Genomic DNA, 14,926 nt, shown 5'->3' on the forward strand with positions numbered 1-14,926 from the left:
CAACATCAGAGGAACGGCTTTCCTTTAGTTCATTGATGGAGGCTCTGCCTCCGAGGTGTTATTGCTGCGTCACTAAATAAACATAGTCTTTATTCAGCAACAAAGAGACAGTATTCCTTACCAACTATGAACAATAACGTGATCATGGGATGCGTGACAACAAGGTGAAGCTAATGTGGAGATTAAAACATTCGAGAGCTCTGTGGGAAACCTACACAGCTCTGTAAAAAAGCTTTGAGATGCAGAGAAACGGATTAAAATGTCTCTGATGGTTGATTTGAAATGCATGACCGCGTGACTCTTGTCTTACATGAAGTACAGGAGCTGCACTTTGACTCAGGATTAAAAATGTAACTTTTGTGCGTGTCAAAAATGTGTATCGGCGACGAACTTTGTGGCTTTCACATGAAGCAGCAGATTTCCTCGTGGCCACAAAGGTTCCACCTTTTATCTCCGCTGTGGTTACATCAGTCATTACAAACCAAGAAGGCACATAGAGAGAAGAGACCATCATTTACACGCAGGTCCACTTATTTTTCACCATGGTTAGCAGTTCCATAGCCGTTCATCAGAGCCATTTTGAGATGACCATTGGAAGTCAACTCTTCTTCGAGGATGTTGTTCTTGGCAGCGAACATCTGGCTGATCTCCATAAAGGTTTTGTTCTTGGTCTCGGGAATAACGAAGATGGTGTAGACGGCCACTCCCAAGCAGATCACACAGAAGATCAGGTAACAGTAAGGACCCGTGGCATCCTGTGGAGGCAGGACACACGGAGGCATGAGCAGGGAATACAAATACTCTTCTGACTTTCTTTACAAAGTGGTCATAATTCAAGCAAAGTAAAAGAAAAGAAATTGTCAAAGATAGGACCTTCAGGCAGGAACAGGCCACATGGAAGCTAATCAAAGCAGATTCATGTTGCTTTAATTCATTTAAGTTGTTTGTATTATTCTGTACATTACTCTGTACTGTAATGTACTGCTAAATTGTATTGTATTGTTTCAGTGCCTGTACTCTGATCAATGGCAATAAAGTTAAACCTAATCTCCAGTGTAAAAAAACAGCTGCCGAAATTATTCATTTTGAAATTAGAACAAATGTTGTCCGCAATAGGACTTTACCGTAGCTTAGCACAAAGGCTGAAGGGAAGGGGAAACTGCTAGCATAGCAGCACTGAGTGAAACATATGGCTTTGGACAGCTCTGAAGCTGTTGTATTTATAGGTTTTTTATTACATTAAAACCAAAATATTAAATACCACATGATGGCCATGTGTTTTAAGCATTTGTGGCCAGAATTCATGCAGATTTATATCGTCAATCTCATCATCCTCTGAACTTTGTGTCTGCTGAACTCGACCCACACTGAGGACAGCCAGACAGCAAGGTCCCTTTTAATTAGTAATTTTATTGGTATTTGGGGAGTCACCTACATTACAACAAAACCAGACAGCCCATATAATTACTGCCATGAATCTGACACAACAGATCCTGGATGCAATGTCAAGATGAACTTGGTGTTCACAATGCCAACTAGGCTTCAGATGCGAAATAAACGAGACCTTTCAGCACATAAGATTTCATTTTACAGTGAAATGAATTGTATCTTCGGCAGTAAATCCATGAGATCTGCGACAAACTTTGATCATTTCAGAACGTAGATCTTAAAATCAAAAGCCAACAATAGAATTTGAGTTCTGACCTCTAGAAAAGGAAAGACGAAGCCGATGGTGAAGTTGGACATCCAGTTGAGGCAGCCGGCCACAGTGTAGGCAGCCGGTCGGTGCGACTGCTTGAACAGCTCTGCAGTGATCAGGAACGGCACACCCGCTACACAGAAGAGACAAAAATCATGTTTGTATTATTTTTAAAGGACACATTTTTGACCACGTGGTTCATCTATTGATCTGCTCTAACTAAGAATCCCATCATACTGTCACAATACAAAGCACAGGTAACCACGCAGTGCACCTGCATGAATCCATTGGGTGTTGCGAAATTAACACCAGCATCTTCATTCATCAATTAGTTTATCAATATTCCCCCTCAGTGCTATTGTCTGGCAGGCAAAATAAACAGAACAATGATATAACAAAATGATAAACATTCCTCAAGCCCCATTTGCTATTATATTACACAACTATTTCTGCATGCACTTCATTATGTGTTCATTATCACTGAGTGATCATAGATTGACAAGAGAAGAGGATGTTTTTCAACTTGGCAAAAGTTCAACTCCAAACAGGAGACGGAACAGCTTAGCCAGGACTTGAGCAGGTCGTTAGTTTGATATGCAGTGTCTATGAGATGTTGTCCAGGCTTTAAACACATCATTTTTCATTGTTAGAAGTGAAAGCTATGAAGGAGAAATATACATTAGTATAAGCTCTAATGATGAACCTTCCGAATGATGTCCTCATTATCTGTTCACGATAATTGCAGAGAGGAAGGTTTAATATTGTCAAACCAATAACGAGGCCATAATTTGTCAACATCTGCGGTATGTATGAGGGGCGTCATTGTGCATGTGAGGTTTCGTCTGAAGGAAACCGCTAGCTTATGAACAATGAGCCATTAAAAGTCTAATTGCAGCTGCAGAAATCCTCGTCCCGGTGCCGAGGAATAGATTTTTTCCATCTTGACGAATGGCGCTCTGTAAACCAGATTTGTTCTAATTCATCATCCTCACAGGTCCACTCAACGTGGCTCCCAAAGTTGTAAACTATTGCCTCTTAATTCACTTCACTCAACTCATCCAGTGTACAAATGGCTGTGGGAATGGATGTAGTGTGGCAGTTATGATTTCCTAATTTACAAGACTAATGAAATACAATATCTCTTCACAGTCAGAGGAAAGAGTCGCAAAGAGGTGGTGCTGCTTTTTGTGATTTGCTGCCTGCTGTTGTGTGAGCTTCCAGCAGGGAGCAGTGTTATCTTAGACACAGGACAGCCCAAATCTAGTGCGGTTTCTATGGATATGCTCCTTTTTTTTTAATCAAGTGAGATGCAGAGATGGTTTCTGGAGAGTTTACCTGGACCTATGCAGAAACCAGCAATAATCCCGACAACGCAGCCGACGCTGATGTAGCGCATGAAGGACAGCTGCGCCTGTGATTGGTCGAACACAAGTCATGAGTTTGAAGTCACGAGTTGTAAACATTAGTACATAGTTTTTACAGTTTTTCATTATTCATTTGACTATATTAAATAATTCAGACCATGCATAACATATTGTGTACATCGAAGTAAACAGTGATTTCAGCATCAGTGATGGGATATAACTGTATTCAAAAGACATCTGAAGGAAGCAAAACTTCAGTACTAGAATAATATACTCGATGTGTGTAACTCAGAATAATACACCTTGAAATAATTGTTTTGCACAGAATGAGGAGTGTAACTTTTTTCCTCCTCCACTTGCATTGTTATGAACAGGAGAGCAGATGACAGCCAGTGAGACATATCTCAATGTTTGTACAGCATGAACACCTATTATATGATGTTGTTACGAAAAACAAAAACAAAAAACAAACATCAATTAGACACAGTTTTTAGTTTCAGGAGATATTAATGTAAATGTACTAATGTCCTTATATGTACTGTGGGTCCTGTGTCACAATCTGCAAGTTGCTGTGAATGTGTTCCTGATGAGCAAATGACACCGCACCTGGAAGAGGACGGACACCGTGATGCCAGTGCAGCAGAGACTCATGAAGAGGAAGCCGCCGATCATCAGCGGTCTTCTGCCCAGACGCTCGATAGTGAAACACTATGAAAAGGTACAAAGTGGTAACTTCATCAAGAAGAAAGAAACAGGTGACTTGTTATGCCACGGATTGTCAATAAACCTTTTTCACAGCAGACATTTTTGAATTAGCAGAAAGAGCACAATCAGGGGAAACACATTTTGTTACGATGGCTCAGTTCCACAAATGAGTTATGGCAGTGAGCCAGGGTGCACAATATAAGCACAATAAAGGCACAATATGAGCCCAATATATGCACAATACGAGCACAATACAAGCACAATAAGTGCACAATACGAGCACAATATGACCACAATACAAGCACAATAAGTGCACAATATGAGAACAATATGAGCGCCCCGAATCTCAACTACAGGATGGAGTTGTTTTAAACGTTTTCAACTACACCTGTGTTTTTTCCTGCAGTGAGACAAAATGTCTGCTGTGAAAAAGGTCTAATCTAGTTTCCCCAGATGGGCCTTCTTACAGTACAACTAATAGTTATTTCTATTTTGAATTAATTAGTCTGTTCATGATCAATTGGCTGATCAAGTCTCTTGAAAAGGTCGTCACAAGTTGATTTTGGCAAATGACTTGTTTTGTTGAAACAACACATCACAACCAAATATATGAATTATTTTATGATTTAAAATGGAGAAAACAAGACATCCCTCATTGAATTTTCCAGAGAATTGCCCGTGTAAGCACCATATAATTTCATACAATACTGGTAGAATATTTCCATCTTGGCTCGGTGTGTTTAAAGAGTGAAAATGTCTCCTCACCCCCAGCATCCCAGAGATGACCTCAATGGCTCCAGTTCCCACAGTCACGTACTGAATTAGAGGTTCTGGGATTCCTGCGTCCTTAAAAATGTCATTTGTATAGAACCAGATCTGAAATTTAAGCCACATTGACTTTATTAATATGATGAAGATGTCACACACACACGCACGCACACACACAAGCACACAAGCACACACAGACACACGCACACACACAGATGCTTTAAAACTCAAAGTTTGTCTCTTTCTTTTCACAAGGAGCCAAAAAGTCGCTCTGCTTATTTGGCGTTTCCTCGTGATTCATCATAGAGATCATTATCATCATGCCGGCCATCACTCATGCATTTGAGATACAGCGTTTCATCAGTATGGACTTCTGACAAGTGCTCCCCTTGAAATTAATTTGTGTATTCTCATTAATCACACTTTGCTGATGCAACATCCATCATTGATGATGTGTGGACAAGATTGTGATTGGTGCGCTTAAATGCTGTCTTGCTGATTTAGTAACCATACATACGTGCTACTTCATCACCATTGCAGCACTGATGGAGGCATACACACTTAGAACGAAGCAGAAAACATACACAAACTATTTGAAAAAGAATTGGGACCAGTAATACATATGAATTGTCTTGCAACACAATGGCTGAAATTCTTCCTCACTGAACTGAGATCTTATTTTTTAGGGCTGAACACTAATTGGAAATCTTAAAGAAATCACAATATATCCGACTGCAATTTTCAAATCACACGAGGCAAAAATATGTGTTATAGGCCAAATGTGTGACAAAAGATTATACTTTTTTGATATCGTTGGACTGCAGAGATGTCATGGCATGACACAAATCTAATGAATAAATAAATAATACAAAAATAAAAAATGGCATATCCAATACTGCAAATCCTATTGAAAATGCAATATCACTCATTTAGATATTCTTTCAAAATTGTCAGATCTACTTTAAAAACCTAAATCCTGAGTTATTTCAAGAACAGATGTTTTGCTTTTGATGAACATTTATTTGACAAAAGTGCTAGACTGGTGATACTAAAGACTATTTACATCCATGCTAGAAATCATTTTCCCATTTTCTTCCAATAGTCTTCTTCATCCGCCTATCAGCCATAAGCTAGATAAGCAGTAAGCGGAGCAGCAAGGGCACATTTCCCTCTGAGACTTCCTCCAGCTCATTCAGGCCAAAGCTAGCTGTTCCTGGACCAGCTGACTGATGTAGTCCCTCTGGTGCATCTCTGTGTACAACAAGGTCTTCTCCCAATTACACACCCAGAGGGAGGCAGCTTGAGGGCCCTCTGCACCTGTCTGAACCATCTAATCCTTTAAACTCTGAGGTCTTCCTGGATCATTTAGTTTAGTTTGAGCGGGAGCTGTGTAACGCTATAACTTCTTCAGGGTCTTGCTATGATGGTCTACTTTTTATTGCAGAATCTACCTGCAATGACCTGACAGTTAGTGTCACAACCCCTTTTTTTACCTTGACATGTGGTACTTTAACTCCTTCCCTTTCCATTAGCTTTCCATTTACTGCTAAAAATTAACTACACACCTTAAGCCAGGAAGCGGACCCTGATGACCACCATCAAGTATTACAGTCCATTAAAGAACAAAAGGACGACGTCATCTGCAAAAGTGCAGAGCATACAACTCTAATGTCATTAAACTTGCCCTGATAAACAATCCTTGAAAAGAAGGGAGGGATGAGTTTCACTTCATGTCAAGCGTGCGACAAATATCTCACATTCAGTGTTTTGACTTCAATGAATGAATGATGAGGAGAACATCCACAGTCTTTCTCTCAAAGTTGACCGGTCGGCTGCAGCTGCAGCTTCTGGACCACCCTAAACATTTCCAGATGGCCTGATTCTTTCTGCATGTTTTTCTCTTCAATTCCTAAAATCAAAAGCATTTTTCCTCGACTTTTTAAATATTGTTTGGAAAAAAATCAAAAAGAAAGACATCTTTGGTCACGATCTTTGAAACTACAAGCTTGTTTTCACCACACACAAAATGTCTGATTTAGCATTCTCTGTCACAGATTCATTGCACACGGCGTTCAGACACATGGATCCGTCCGCAGGTTTCAAGTGTTCGAGTGTTTCTGGGACACTGGGACTCAGTGGGGTTCCCCCCTGCTGGGAAATGGTACTTGCATGGGGGCCAGCATGCATAGAGCTCCCACACATGGAGAAATGAGTATAAAGATGTCTGACTGTGTGTGTGGATGGGAAGACCTTCTCATGTGGGGTAGCACTAACAGAGACGACCAGGAGATAATGAGGCGTGGTCCGGTGGCCCCCCTGCTCAGTGATGTATGGACAGGAGGAGGTGCAGACGGGTGGTGCACAGCTGGGAACTGTAGTGATATGAGCTCTCACTCTCATGTAATAACTACACAGTCTTTGAACAACACAAACAAAGACAGAAAGGGCAACAGGCGCACAAATGCTTTTCGCACTGACCGCATCGATGCCAGACAGCTGCATGCCGATGTTGACCACCGCGATGGTGATGACCTGCCAACGGACACAGCGGTCCCTGAGCAGGTCCCACACAGAAAGGGTCTGGATGGAGGACAGGGAGCGCTGCTCCTCCTGCATCTCGTCAACTTCCACCTGGATGTTTCCCTTCGGACGGTACCACTTCAAGGCTAAAAGGACAGAAAGAAAAGCTTTGACCGGCCTGCAGAAACACCAGTCCCGACGGAAACGTAATAAATCAACAGGAAACAGAAGACATGAACGGGTCCATTCGTCCTCATACGGTGAATTTAATTTGCTCTCAGACGTGACAATCGAGAACTGTAGGTTGTGAAATGAATCAAACATAAACAGGGTTGTTTTTCAGGTTTGGTAGACAGAAAAAGTGGGTCAACTTTCCAACCTGCAATGGTGGCGTGAATATTCCCCTTCTCGATCAACAGGTATCGCGGACTCTCTGGAAACCATGGCAACAGCATCAGCTGGAAGAAGGTAGGAAACACCACCAGGGACAGGAGCAGAGGCCAGTGCTCTTCCTGGGTTACAAAAACATGACGCATTACTCAATGATAAACAATCAGCTGCTGCTTTTAGTTATCAGCCCGGATGAACCAGAGAGCATGGCGTTGTCCCTCTCTACCAGATACAAGAAGGACATGCCATATGAATGATTATCTGACTATAAGAGTGTGTTCGCACGCTGTATCCTGATACTTAATCATGCTTATATGTGGGTCGTGAATGTGCCGTTGTTTACAAAATTATACCAGTATACTTAAAACAGTTTCGAGCTCATGTCTGTGAGGAAAAATACAATAGCATCTGGTTTGTGATGCAAAATCATGACTAGACCTGAGCTGATGCCACAAACTCCCTACCAGAAGGAAATGCATGTCATGTAAACACACACACACACACACACACACACACACACACACACACACACACACACACACACACACCGTGTAGCGTTTCGGCACCACGATGTTAGTACCTTTCCCAGCAGCTCCGAGAGTCCCAGGACCTGAGCGATGAAGACTCCAAGACAAATGTGAATGCTGGGAACGAGGCCCAGGAAGCCTCGCAGGTTCTTGGGGGCGATCTCACCGAGGTACATCGGCACCACACTGAGAGAGATACCTGTGGGAAACAAGAGGGATTACTACGGGCTAAACCAGACAACAGATGACACAATTAAATGTGCTTAATATTCATTCGAGACCAAATTGGATTTTCATGAAAATCAAACATATGGTGTGATTATTTATTTGGGCGTCTGGCACACATTTTTTTAGCTTGTCTGAAAAAAAGACAGATTGTTTGTTCATAGTTACAATTCAATGTATAGTATATCACAAAAAAATTGAGGGATGGATTACAAAAAGGCCTAATGAACCAAATCTTAACATTGACAGCACTTTTAATTCCAATGAAGTAACTGCAAATCCACAAAAGCAAACAAAACAGCTCTGCATAGGCTACAAAAACACATGCAACTACACATTTGTCTCTCCAATTTGCTCTTGTAGCTTTGTGCTATTCATCTGCAATTATATTTCACCTACCTGAGTGTATTCCTGTGATGAAGCGTCCAACAATGACCATCAAAGGCATCCTGCACTCTCTGCTGAAACCCATAAGAGCTCCTCCTATAAACACCAGCGCTGTGGATCTCACCAGCGTCCCTTTCCTGTTCAAGAATGTTGAATTAAGAGCAACGTGTCAAAGAAAGCGACAACTGTCGAGAACACAGGCTGATGACACAAACATAAACATGCACTGAGCATGCCTAAATATCCCCCCACACACACACTAACCTTCCATATTTGGTTACCAGTCTGCCCACCAGCAGGGCCCCAGTCATCCCACCGATAGCAAAGATTGACACGGTGAGGGAGTACAAAACGGTGAGGAGCTCCTCGTCTGGAGTCCAGTCGTAATGTTCTACTAGCGTCTCATTGTAGAAGTCTTTGATGTACTGGTGGAGGAAAGAAAGAATGAAGTTATTTTAACGTCGTCCAGCAGGGGAAGCATAAATAAGTCATGACAATATGCATAGACCACATGTAAGTACAAGATCATTTCTCGTTTTTCCAATTAATTCGTTTTTGCCATAAAAAACAAACAAACATCAACTTGCGAGATTGAATTCGTCCACCCGCTCACTCCAATAGACCCAGAGCAAAAAAATGGTGGCCATGAAATTTGACATCAGCATCACATGAGTAACTATTTCCCACAGTGCCACACATCCAAATGTCAACATTAGTCTTGCCATTTGCACAGCATTGCTGCACTGGGGCATGGGATGAAGAGATGTTTGAATCAGCGGGAGAGGCCGCCATATTGAGGAGACAGGAAGCTCATCGAGCCCCCACAGACAAAGTCAAATCAAATTTGACGATTAGGGATCATAAACTGCGTGCGTGATAAAATAACAGTGGTATTCTTGTGGCGTGACAGAACTTTACAGTAAGGGCCAACAACATCCCTCAGATTTCCTTCAGGTTTTATCTGACAGTGCAGGACTCTGCTGAGATGTCCTGGAGAACCTATCACATTACACCTAATTCATCTCAAGGGACAAAGTTCAGCCACTCTCTGCGAAATGAGAGTTTGAAAAACTGAAACAGGAAATGGAAAAATAGGAGTTTGATTAGTTTGAGTAGTTTAAGTATTAACACTGATCAACAGATTAAAAGTTGAATATTTTTGTTTGTTGAAATAGTGTCGAGGCAGAATGATCATTTGAAGGATGAACCCTGAGGGACTCCAGTGATGAAAAGAAGGGTGTGACGTTAATTTGTCAATTTGTCATGGAACTCTGGACAGTGTGCCTCCAATTTGTCCAAGAATGTCTCCAACACATGCGGGCTACTCTCTGTGGTCTCTGTACATATACATATATATATATATATACATATATATATATATATATATATATATATATATATATATATATATATATATATATATATATATATATACACTTTAAAGATCAGAGAGTTATGTGTCCTGTTCTGACACATAAGTAACTGACCAGTTTATTGTTCATAATCATTATGTTGATGCCGGTTGAGGCAGAATTAATGAGGTAACCTGCAGATCTTGCGAGTGTAATCAACAAACCATGCTGTTGAAAAGAAAAGGTAGTTGTGAATGACAAAGGCTGATAATAATCTGACACTGATCTTTAGTCAGGCCTGATGGCCTAATTGCCAAATGGAGCAAGAATGAATTAAAGTGTAAAATGAGATTGAATAGCATATGCTGGATATCTGTTTTGGTATTCGTAACAACATTGTTAAATAAAGCAGGTATAAGACATGACCGATCCGCTTTAAAAACTGTTTCTTTATTGCTGTTGTTATAGATTCAGTCATTCCACCTTTATTTAGTTGCCAACTAGAGTGAGAGCACCACCTTGGTGCATGATAGTACTTTATTAATGTCAGCACTTATTATTCTGTCACAGTCTCACAGCAGGAGTTTCCCGTTCTTCATGTACTGCATTGGCTTAATGTTGCAACTTACATGGTTACTTATAATATACATTTATAGTTAAGAAGTAATGAGTAGTTCTAATCTCATGTTACCTTACTCCAAAAAAAAAGATTTAAATCCATTCCATGCATTAATGTACAGATTTGAAATAGCAGGGAAAAAGGAGCACTGGTCAGAGGAGCCTGTATCAGCCTGTACCCAAATGTAGTCATCAGAATCGGTATCAGGAGAGAAGGAGGGCACATGGAGAACATGGCGACTCAGCAAAATACCTAAAAAGGCACCAGAGAGGGAGAAAACCCTCACTGGAAACCTCAGAAACGCACTACTTCAGTAGTGCAACGCTGTACCTGGTGACTGGTTTCTAGCAAGAGATACATAGTGATAAAAGTTACAAAATAAACAAGATGGGGAATTCATGTTTAGTCATTTGACTTCTGCTCAATGCTAGCCAGCCTTTGCTTCGGGTTGTGGTTTGAGTCACATGGCATCAAGACCAATTTAAATGATGTCAGAAGAAGAAGACAAACAGGCGACTAAGAAAGAAATTCAAACAATGACCGTGACTTTCTCTCTGCTGCTCAAACAGATCCTGATTTTTACACTTCAAAGCCAACACATTTAAATTCAAACATAGTGATTTAACAGATTGAAAAACACACTGCAGTGTTCTTGCTACTTGAAACATTTAATCCATCCTCTTTTGCCACGGTGATTTACCTGAAATAAACAGTTGAGTCAGAAACTAGTTTAATTAACTTATGTAATCTGCTTAATAAAACACACAACGGTAGTTAGTTATTTTGGTAAAATCTCACCAAAGGCACCTCATGCCACACCGAAAGTTTTATTTGGAGCATCCAGGCATGAATAAAGTCAGGTGACACACAGCAGTCAACAGCAGTGAATCCTACAAAGCACGCTTAAGTCACATGGACCACGGTTAACGGTTCGACCTCACCACATTAGTAGCAGTTTGGAATATGTGTGACAATGAGCAACAAGATAAATCTGCATATAGTTCAAGTTAAATCTAGGTGTTGTTTGCGAGAAGTCAAATCTACAGCGACTTATCAGCCAAATCTCAATCTCAGCTTTAAGTGGTGTTTCAACTTATTGTTTAGCTGCAACCTGCAGCTGCTTTGCTTCACACTCAACGCTCTCATAGCGATGTTTTCAGAGAAAAAAGGCTCTAAAAACTGTTTGTGCATTACCTGCCAAGCCACAAACAGCAAACAGACACAGTTCACTGGTGAACTGCAGTAGTGGAGCATTCAGTAGTTAAAGTGACATGTATTTCCTTCAGGGGATTGTAGAGACCAAAGCAGAGCTGAAAGAGTAGTAAGAGAGCAATATTTGACTTACATCCATCAGGTGGACATCTGCTAATGTTGCATTGTAACTGCTGGTTAGCTTAGCTTAGCAACTGGAAACAAGAGGAGTTAGCTTCGCAAATAAATAATAACAGCATGAAAATTCACATAACATTGCATATTATCATTTCTCTACATAACTCTCTAAATGCAGTCTTTATGTTTAGTTAAGCTGCTCTTTACAAAAAAGACACATTGACAAACAGTCATCCACGCTAAAATGTCAAAAATTCTACATTTGTTTGCATGTCTATCAGTTAATTTGAAGAATACATCAAAAATGAGAAAAAAAAGTTTTAAAAGATGTCATGTCCACTTAGCTTCGCTTAGCGAAGACGGTAAAATAAATGCAGGTAACCCTTTGTATGCTGATTGCTCATGCAACGCCCCCCTAAAAACAATATCCTAGAATAGCATGAGATGTGATGTGTTACTGAAGTCTCATGCTTCAATGCAATGGGGATGAGCGGCATGGCCAAACAGGAATGGTGCACAGCTTAGTTACTGCACTGCAGTGATAGAGCAGATCACATGATGGGTATAAAACCCAGGACATCGATGACATGGTGAGGCTCAAGCAGTCTCTCGACTTGATACACTCCCACATGACTACATGAAATACAATCTGATCTTTACATGGTCCGTTAACACAAGTAATGCATAGCATAGATAAAGAGTGTGTCCGTTCATTCATTCTGGGAATATTTGTGTCTCTCAGGTGAAGATCGATGAGGGTGGTGATTATCACAATTTTGTGGACGATGTGGCGGTTACACAAACCTGTGCAGGAGAGTTGACGACGGCCAAATTGTAGCCATAGAGCATGGAGCTGCCGAACGAGGACAGGAAAGCCACCGCCAGCAGAGGCTTCGTAAGATGCTGCTGAGAAGATGTTGTGACAAAGTCAGAGAGTCAGATACAAACAAACTACATAAAACGATGACAAGAGGAGTGAGATCACAGACATCCGGTATTAACACGACTTGGGTATAAACACGACTTGGGTATAAACTTATGACTTAACTTGTCTTTGAAGCCCCTTCAAAACGTTATTAGCTTGGACAAGAAATTCCCAACAGACACTGGTTCTTTGGGTTTTGAGTAAAACATACTAACTCTTCCAGCAAAGTACATCATTTGAACCAGTTAAAACCTCCAAAACTAAACGTTGACTTCACGTTGTGTCTATTTCCTAGACTTATCTGCAGCTCGCAAAGCTTAGCTTTAGTCCGCTCTGTATTTAAGTATTTAACTACATTATTATAAGGGTATATGTTGAATATGAATCTTTGATCTTTTAAATTCAAAGCAGAGCTGAACAGGCACTGAGAGGCACGTGACAGAATCAGAAGAAGGGAAACAAACCGGCACCTGGATAAGGCCCAGATCCAACTCGCCTGCTCAATTACACATTTAGCTCCGGGGGGAATGAGCAGAATACTTTGAATGAGCGGAATAAATCATGAATTTGACGAAAAACAAATATGTTGAATAAAAAAACAGCTCAAATTCTCACAAGCTAAAGCTTGCTGAGGGAATTCAGTATTAGACAATATGTTAAAGCATCAGGGTGTTGAGCACGCCAATGTCACGAGAGCCTCTCTGTCTTTAAACAGGAGTGGGGCAGCTCATGTATTTCATTAGGAGCGGCCTGCAGCTTCCCTCTTGGCTGCCATCCTGAATTCCAGCACGCAGAGCTTAGCTGACCTCCAAGGTAGAAGGCTAGCGGGATTATAATGTGTTTCTGAGTGTCCATGCCTCTGGATGCTGGACACCGGTAGCTGCACCACACAATGATCCCACCCTTCAACAACTCTGTGACGTTTCCATCCGTTTAGATAAAGTCAGGGTTTAAAGAACTTGCTATACACCAGAGAGCCAATAGAAATAATGTGAAAATGTAGAAGGCTCTGATTGAACAATAACAGCATAGATGAGCTAAAGAAACCTCATTTATCTGGTTAAAAGTCAGACGACTACACGTGGAAATAGCTCAAAGCAGACAATGCTGCCCTGTCTGTGTTCAATTTAGGTTGATTATGTTGGATGTCCTGCTCTTAACATGTTGCATCTGTTTGGTCAAAGCTCAAGACTTTATTCTATTATGCGTGTTCCTTTTTTCCTTTTCTTCAAAGACATCTTCTGATATGAACCAAGATCCTGATCCAAATGTATGGAGATAGATGGAAAGAAAGACAGACAGACAGACAGACAGGCAGACAGACAGACAGACAGACAGATAGACAGATAGACAGATAGACAGATAGATAGATAGATAGATAGATAGTTGATAGATAGATAGTTGATAGATAGATAGTTGATAGATAGATAGATAGATAGATTGATTGATTGATTGAATGTTGGTTGAAATTCCAGATCATGTCAGGATGATCTCAACATGTTACTAAAAGGATATGATGAGAGTTGATCTTCACATCAATCGTCTCTGTACATGATCAAATGCAAACTCACCGCGCTGGGTTTTCCATTGTCTTCCAGAAGTAGTTCCTCCGCCATTTAAGTCATGAATAATCACTCCCTCTGTGTGCTCTGCTCGTTTGCGATGAGAAACAGCTCGTCCGCGTAACTTTTCAAACTCTTCACTCCCCATTTGTAGTTTTCAGACGTGCGCGTGAGGCAGAGAGGAGGCGTTTCGTGTTGATGGGCGGAATTAACAAGCTTGTCAAACTCCCGCTCTCCAATCACCGAGGCGCGTCGCAGCAGGCCCGTCCCGGCCGCGAGTCGTTTTCCCCGGTCCATCAGCGATCACATGAGGCAAGCGCTTTCATCCCGCGTCCCAAAGTGCCCACCGTTGTTATTAAATAGCCTATGACTAACTGTATCTGGGGCCGTTTTGAGGATTAGTAAACATTGGGGGCTTGGCTCAGACCCAGGGGGCCTTCCCCCAGGAGAGGAGGTGGAGGACCTCCACACTTTGTTGTTGAAGATTTTATGATGGATTTTTGTTTTGTTTTTGTTGACTTGACTGTATAAGATCAGACGACAGTATAAAGCAA

The 14,926-nt window shown here is 41.2% G+C and overlaps 1 protein-coding gene across 1 annotated transcript; it reads right to left on the reverse strand.

Moving 5' to 3' along the window:
• Positions 1–417: 417 nt before the first annotated feature.
• LOC137793088 (solute carrier family 2, facilitated glucose transporter member 5-like) lies at positions 418–14,453 on the reverse strand. Its single transcript, XM_068589041.1, has 12 exons — positions 14,382–14,453; positions 12,690–12,788; positions 8,850–9,010; positions 8,598–8,722; positions 8,027–8,172; positions 7,436–7,568; positions 7,015–7,202; positions 4,534–4,644; positions 3,670–3,771; positions 3,035–3,110; positions 1,705–1,832; positions 418–755 (listed from the first exon to the last, which is right to left on the reverse strand). Exons 1-12 carry the CDS (start codon positions 14,424–14,426, stop codon positions 531–533), a joined length of 1,539 nt encoding a protein of 512 aa, XP_068445142.1. The 5' UTR covers positions 14,427–14,453; the 3' UTR covers positions 418–530.
• Positions 14,454–14,926: the final 473 nt, after the last annotated feature.

This window comes from Clinocottus analis, unplaced genomic scaffold (genome assembly GCF_023055335.1).
Source record: "Clinocottus analis isolate CAN_PGR_092001 unplaced genomic scaffold, fCliAna1.0.p SCAF_22, whole genome shotgun sequence".
NCBI classification, from domain to species: Eukaryota; Metazoa; Chordata; class Actinopteri; order Perciformes; family Cottidae; genus Clinocottus; species Clinocottus analis.

Coding starts and splice junctions, on each gene's coding strand:
- LOC137793088 (XM_068589041.1), bottom strand. CDS start 14,426: ATGGCGGAGGAACTACTTCTGGAAGACAATGGAAAACCCAGCGCG. Junction 9,011..12,689: donor TCGTCAACTCTCCTGCACAG/GTTTGTGTAACC, acceptor TTCCTCCACCAG/TACATCAAAGACTTCTACAA. Junction 7,203..7,435: donor TATTCACGCCACCATTGCAG/GTTGGAAAGTTG, acceptor CTGTCCTTTTAG/CCTTGAAGTGGTACCGTCCG.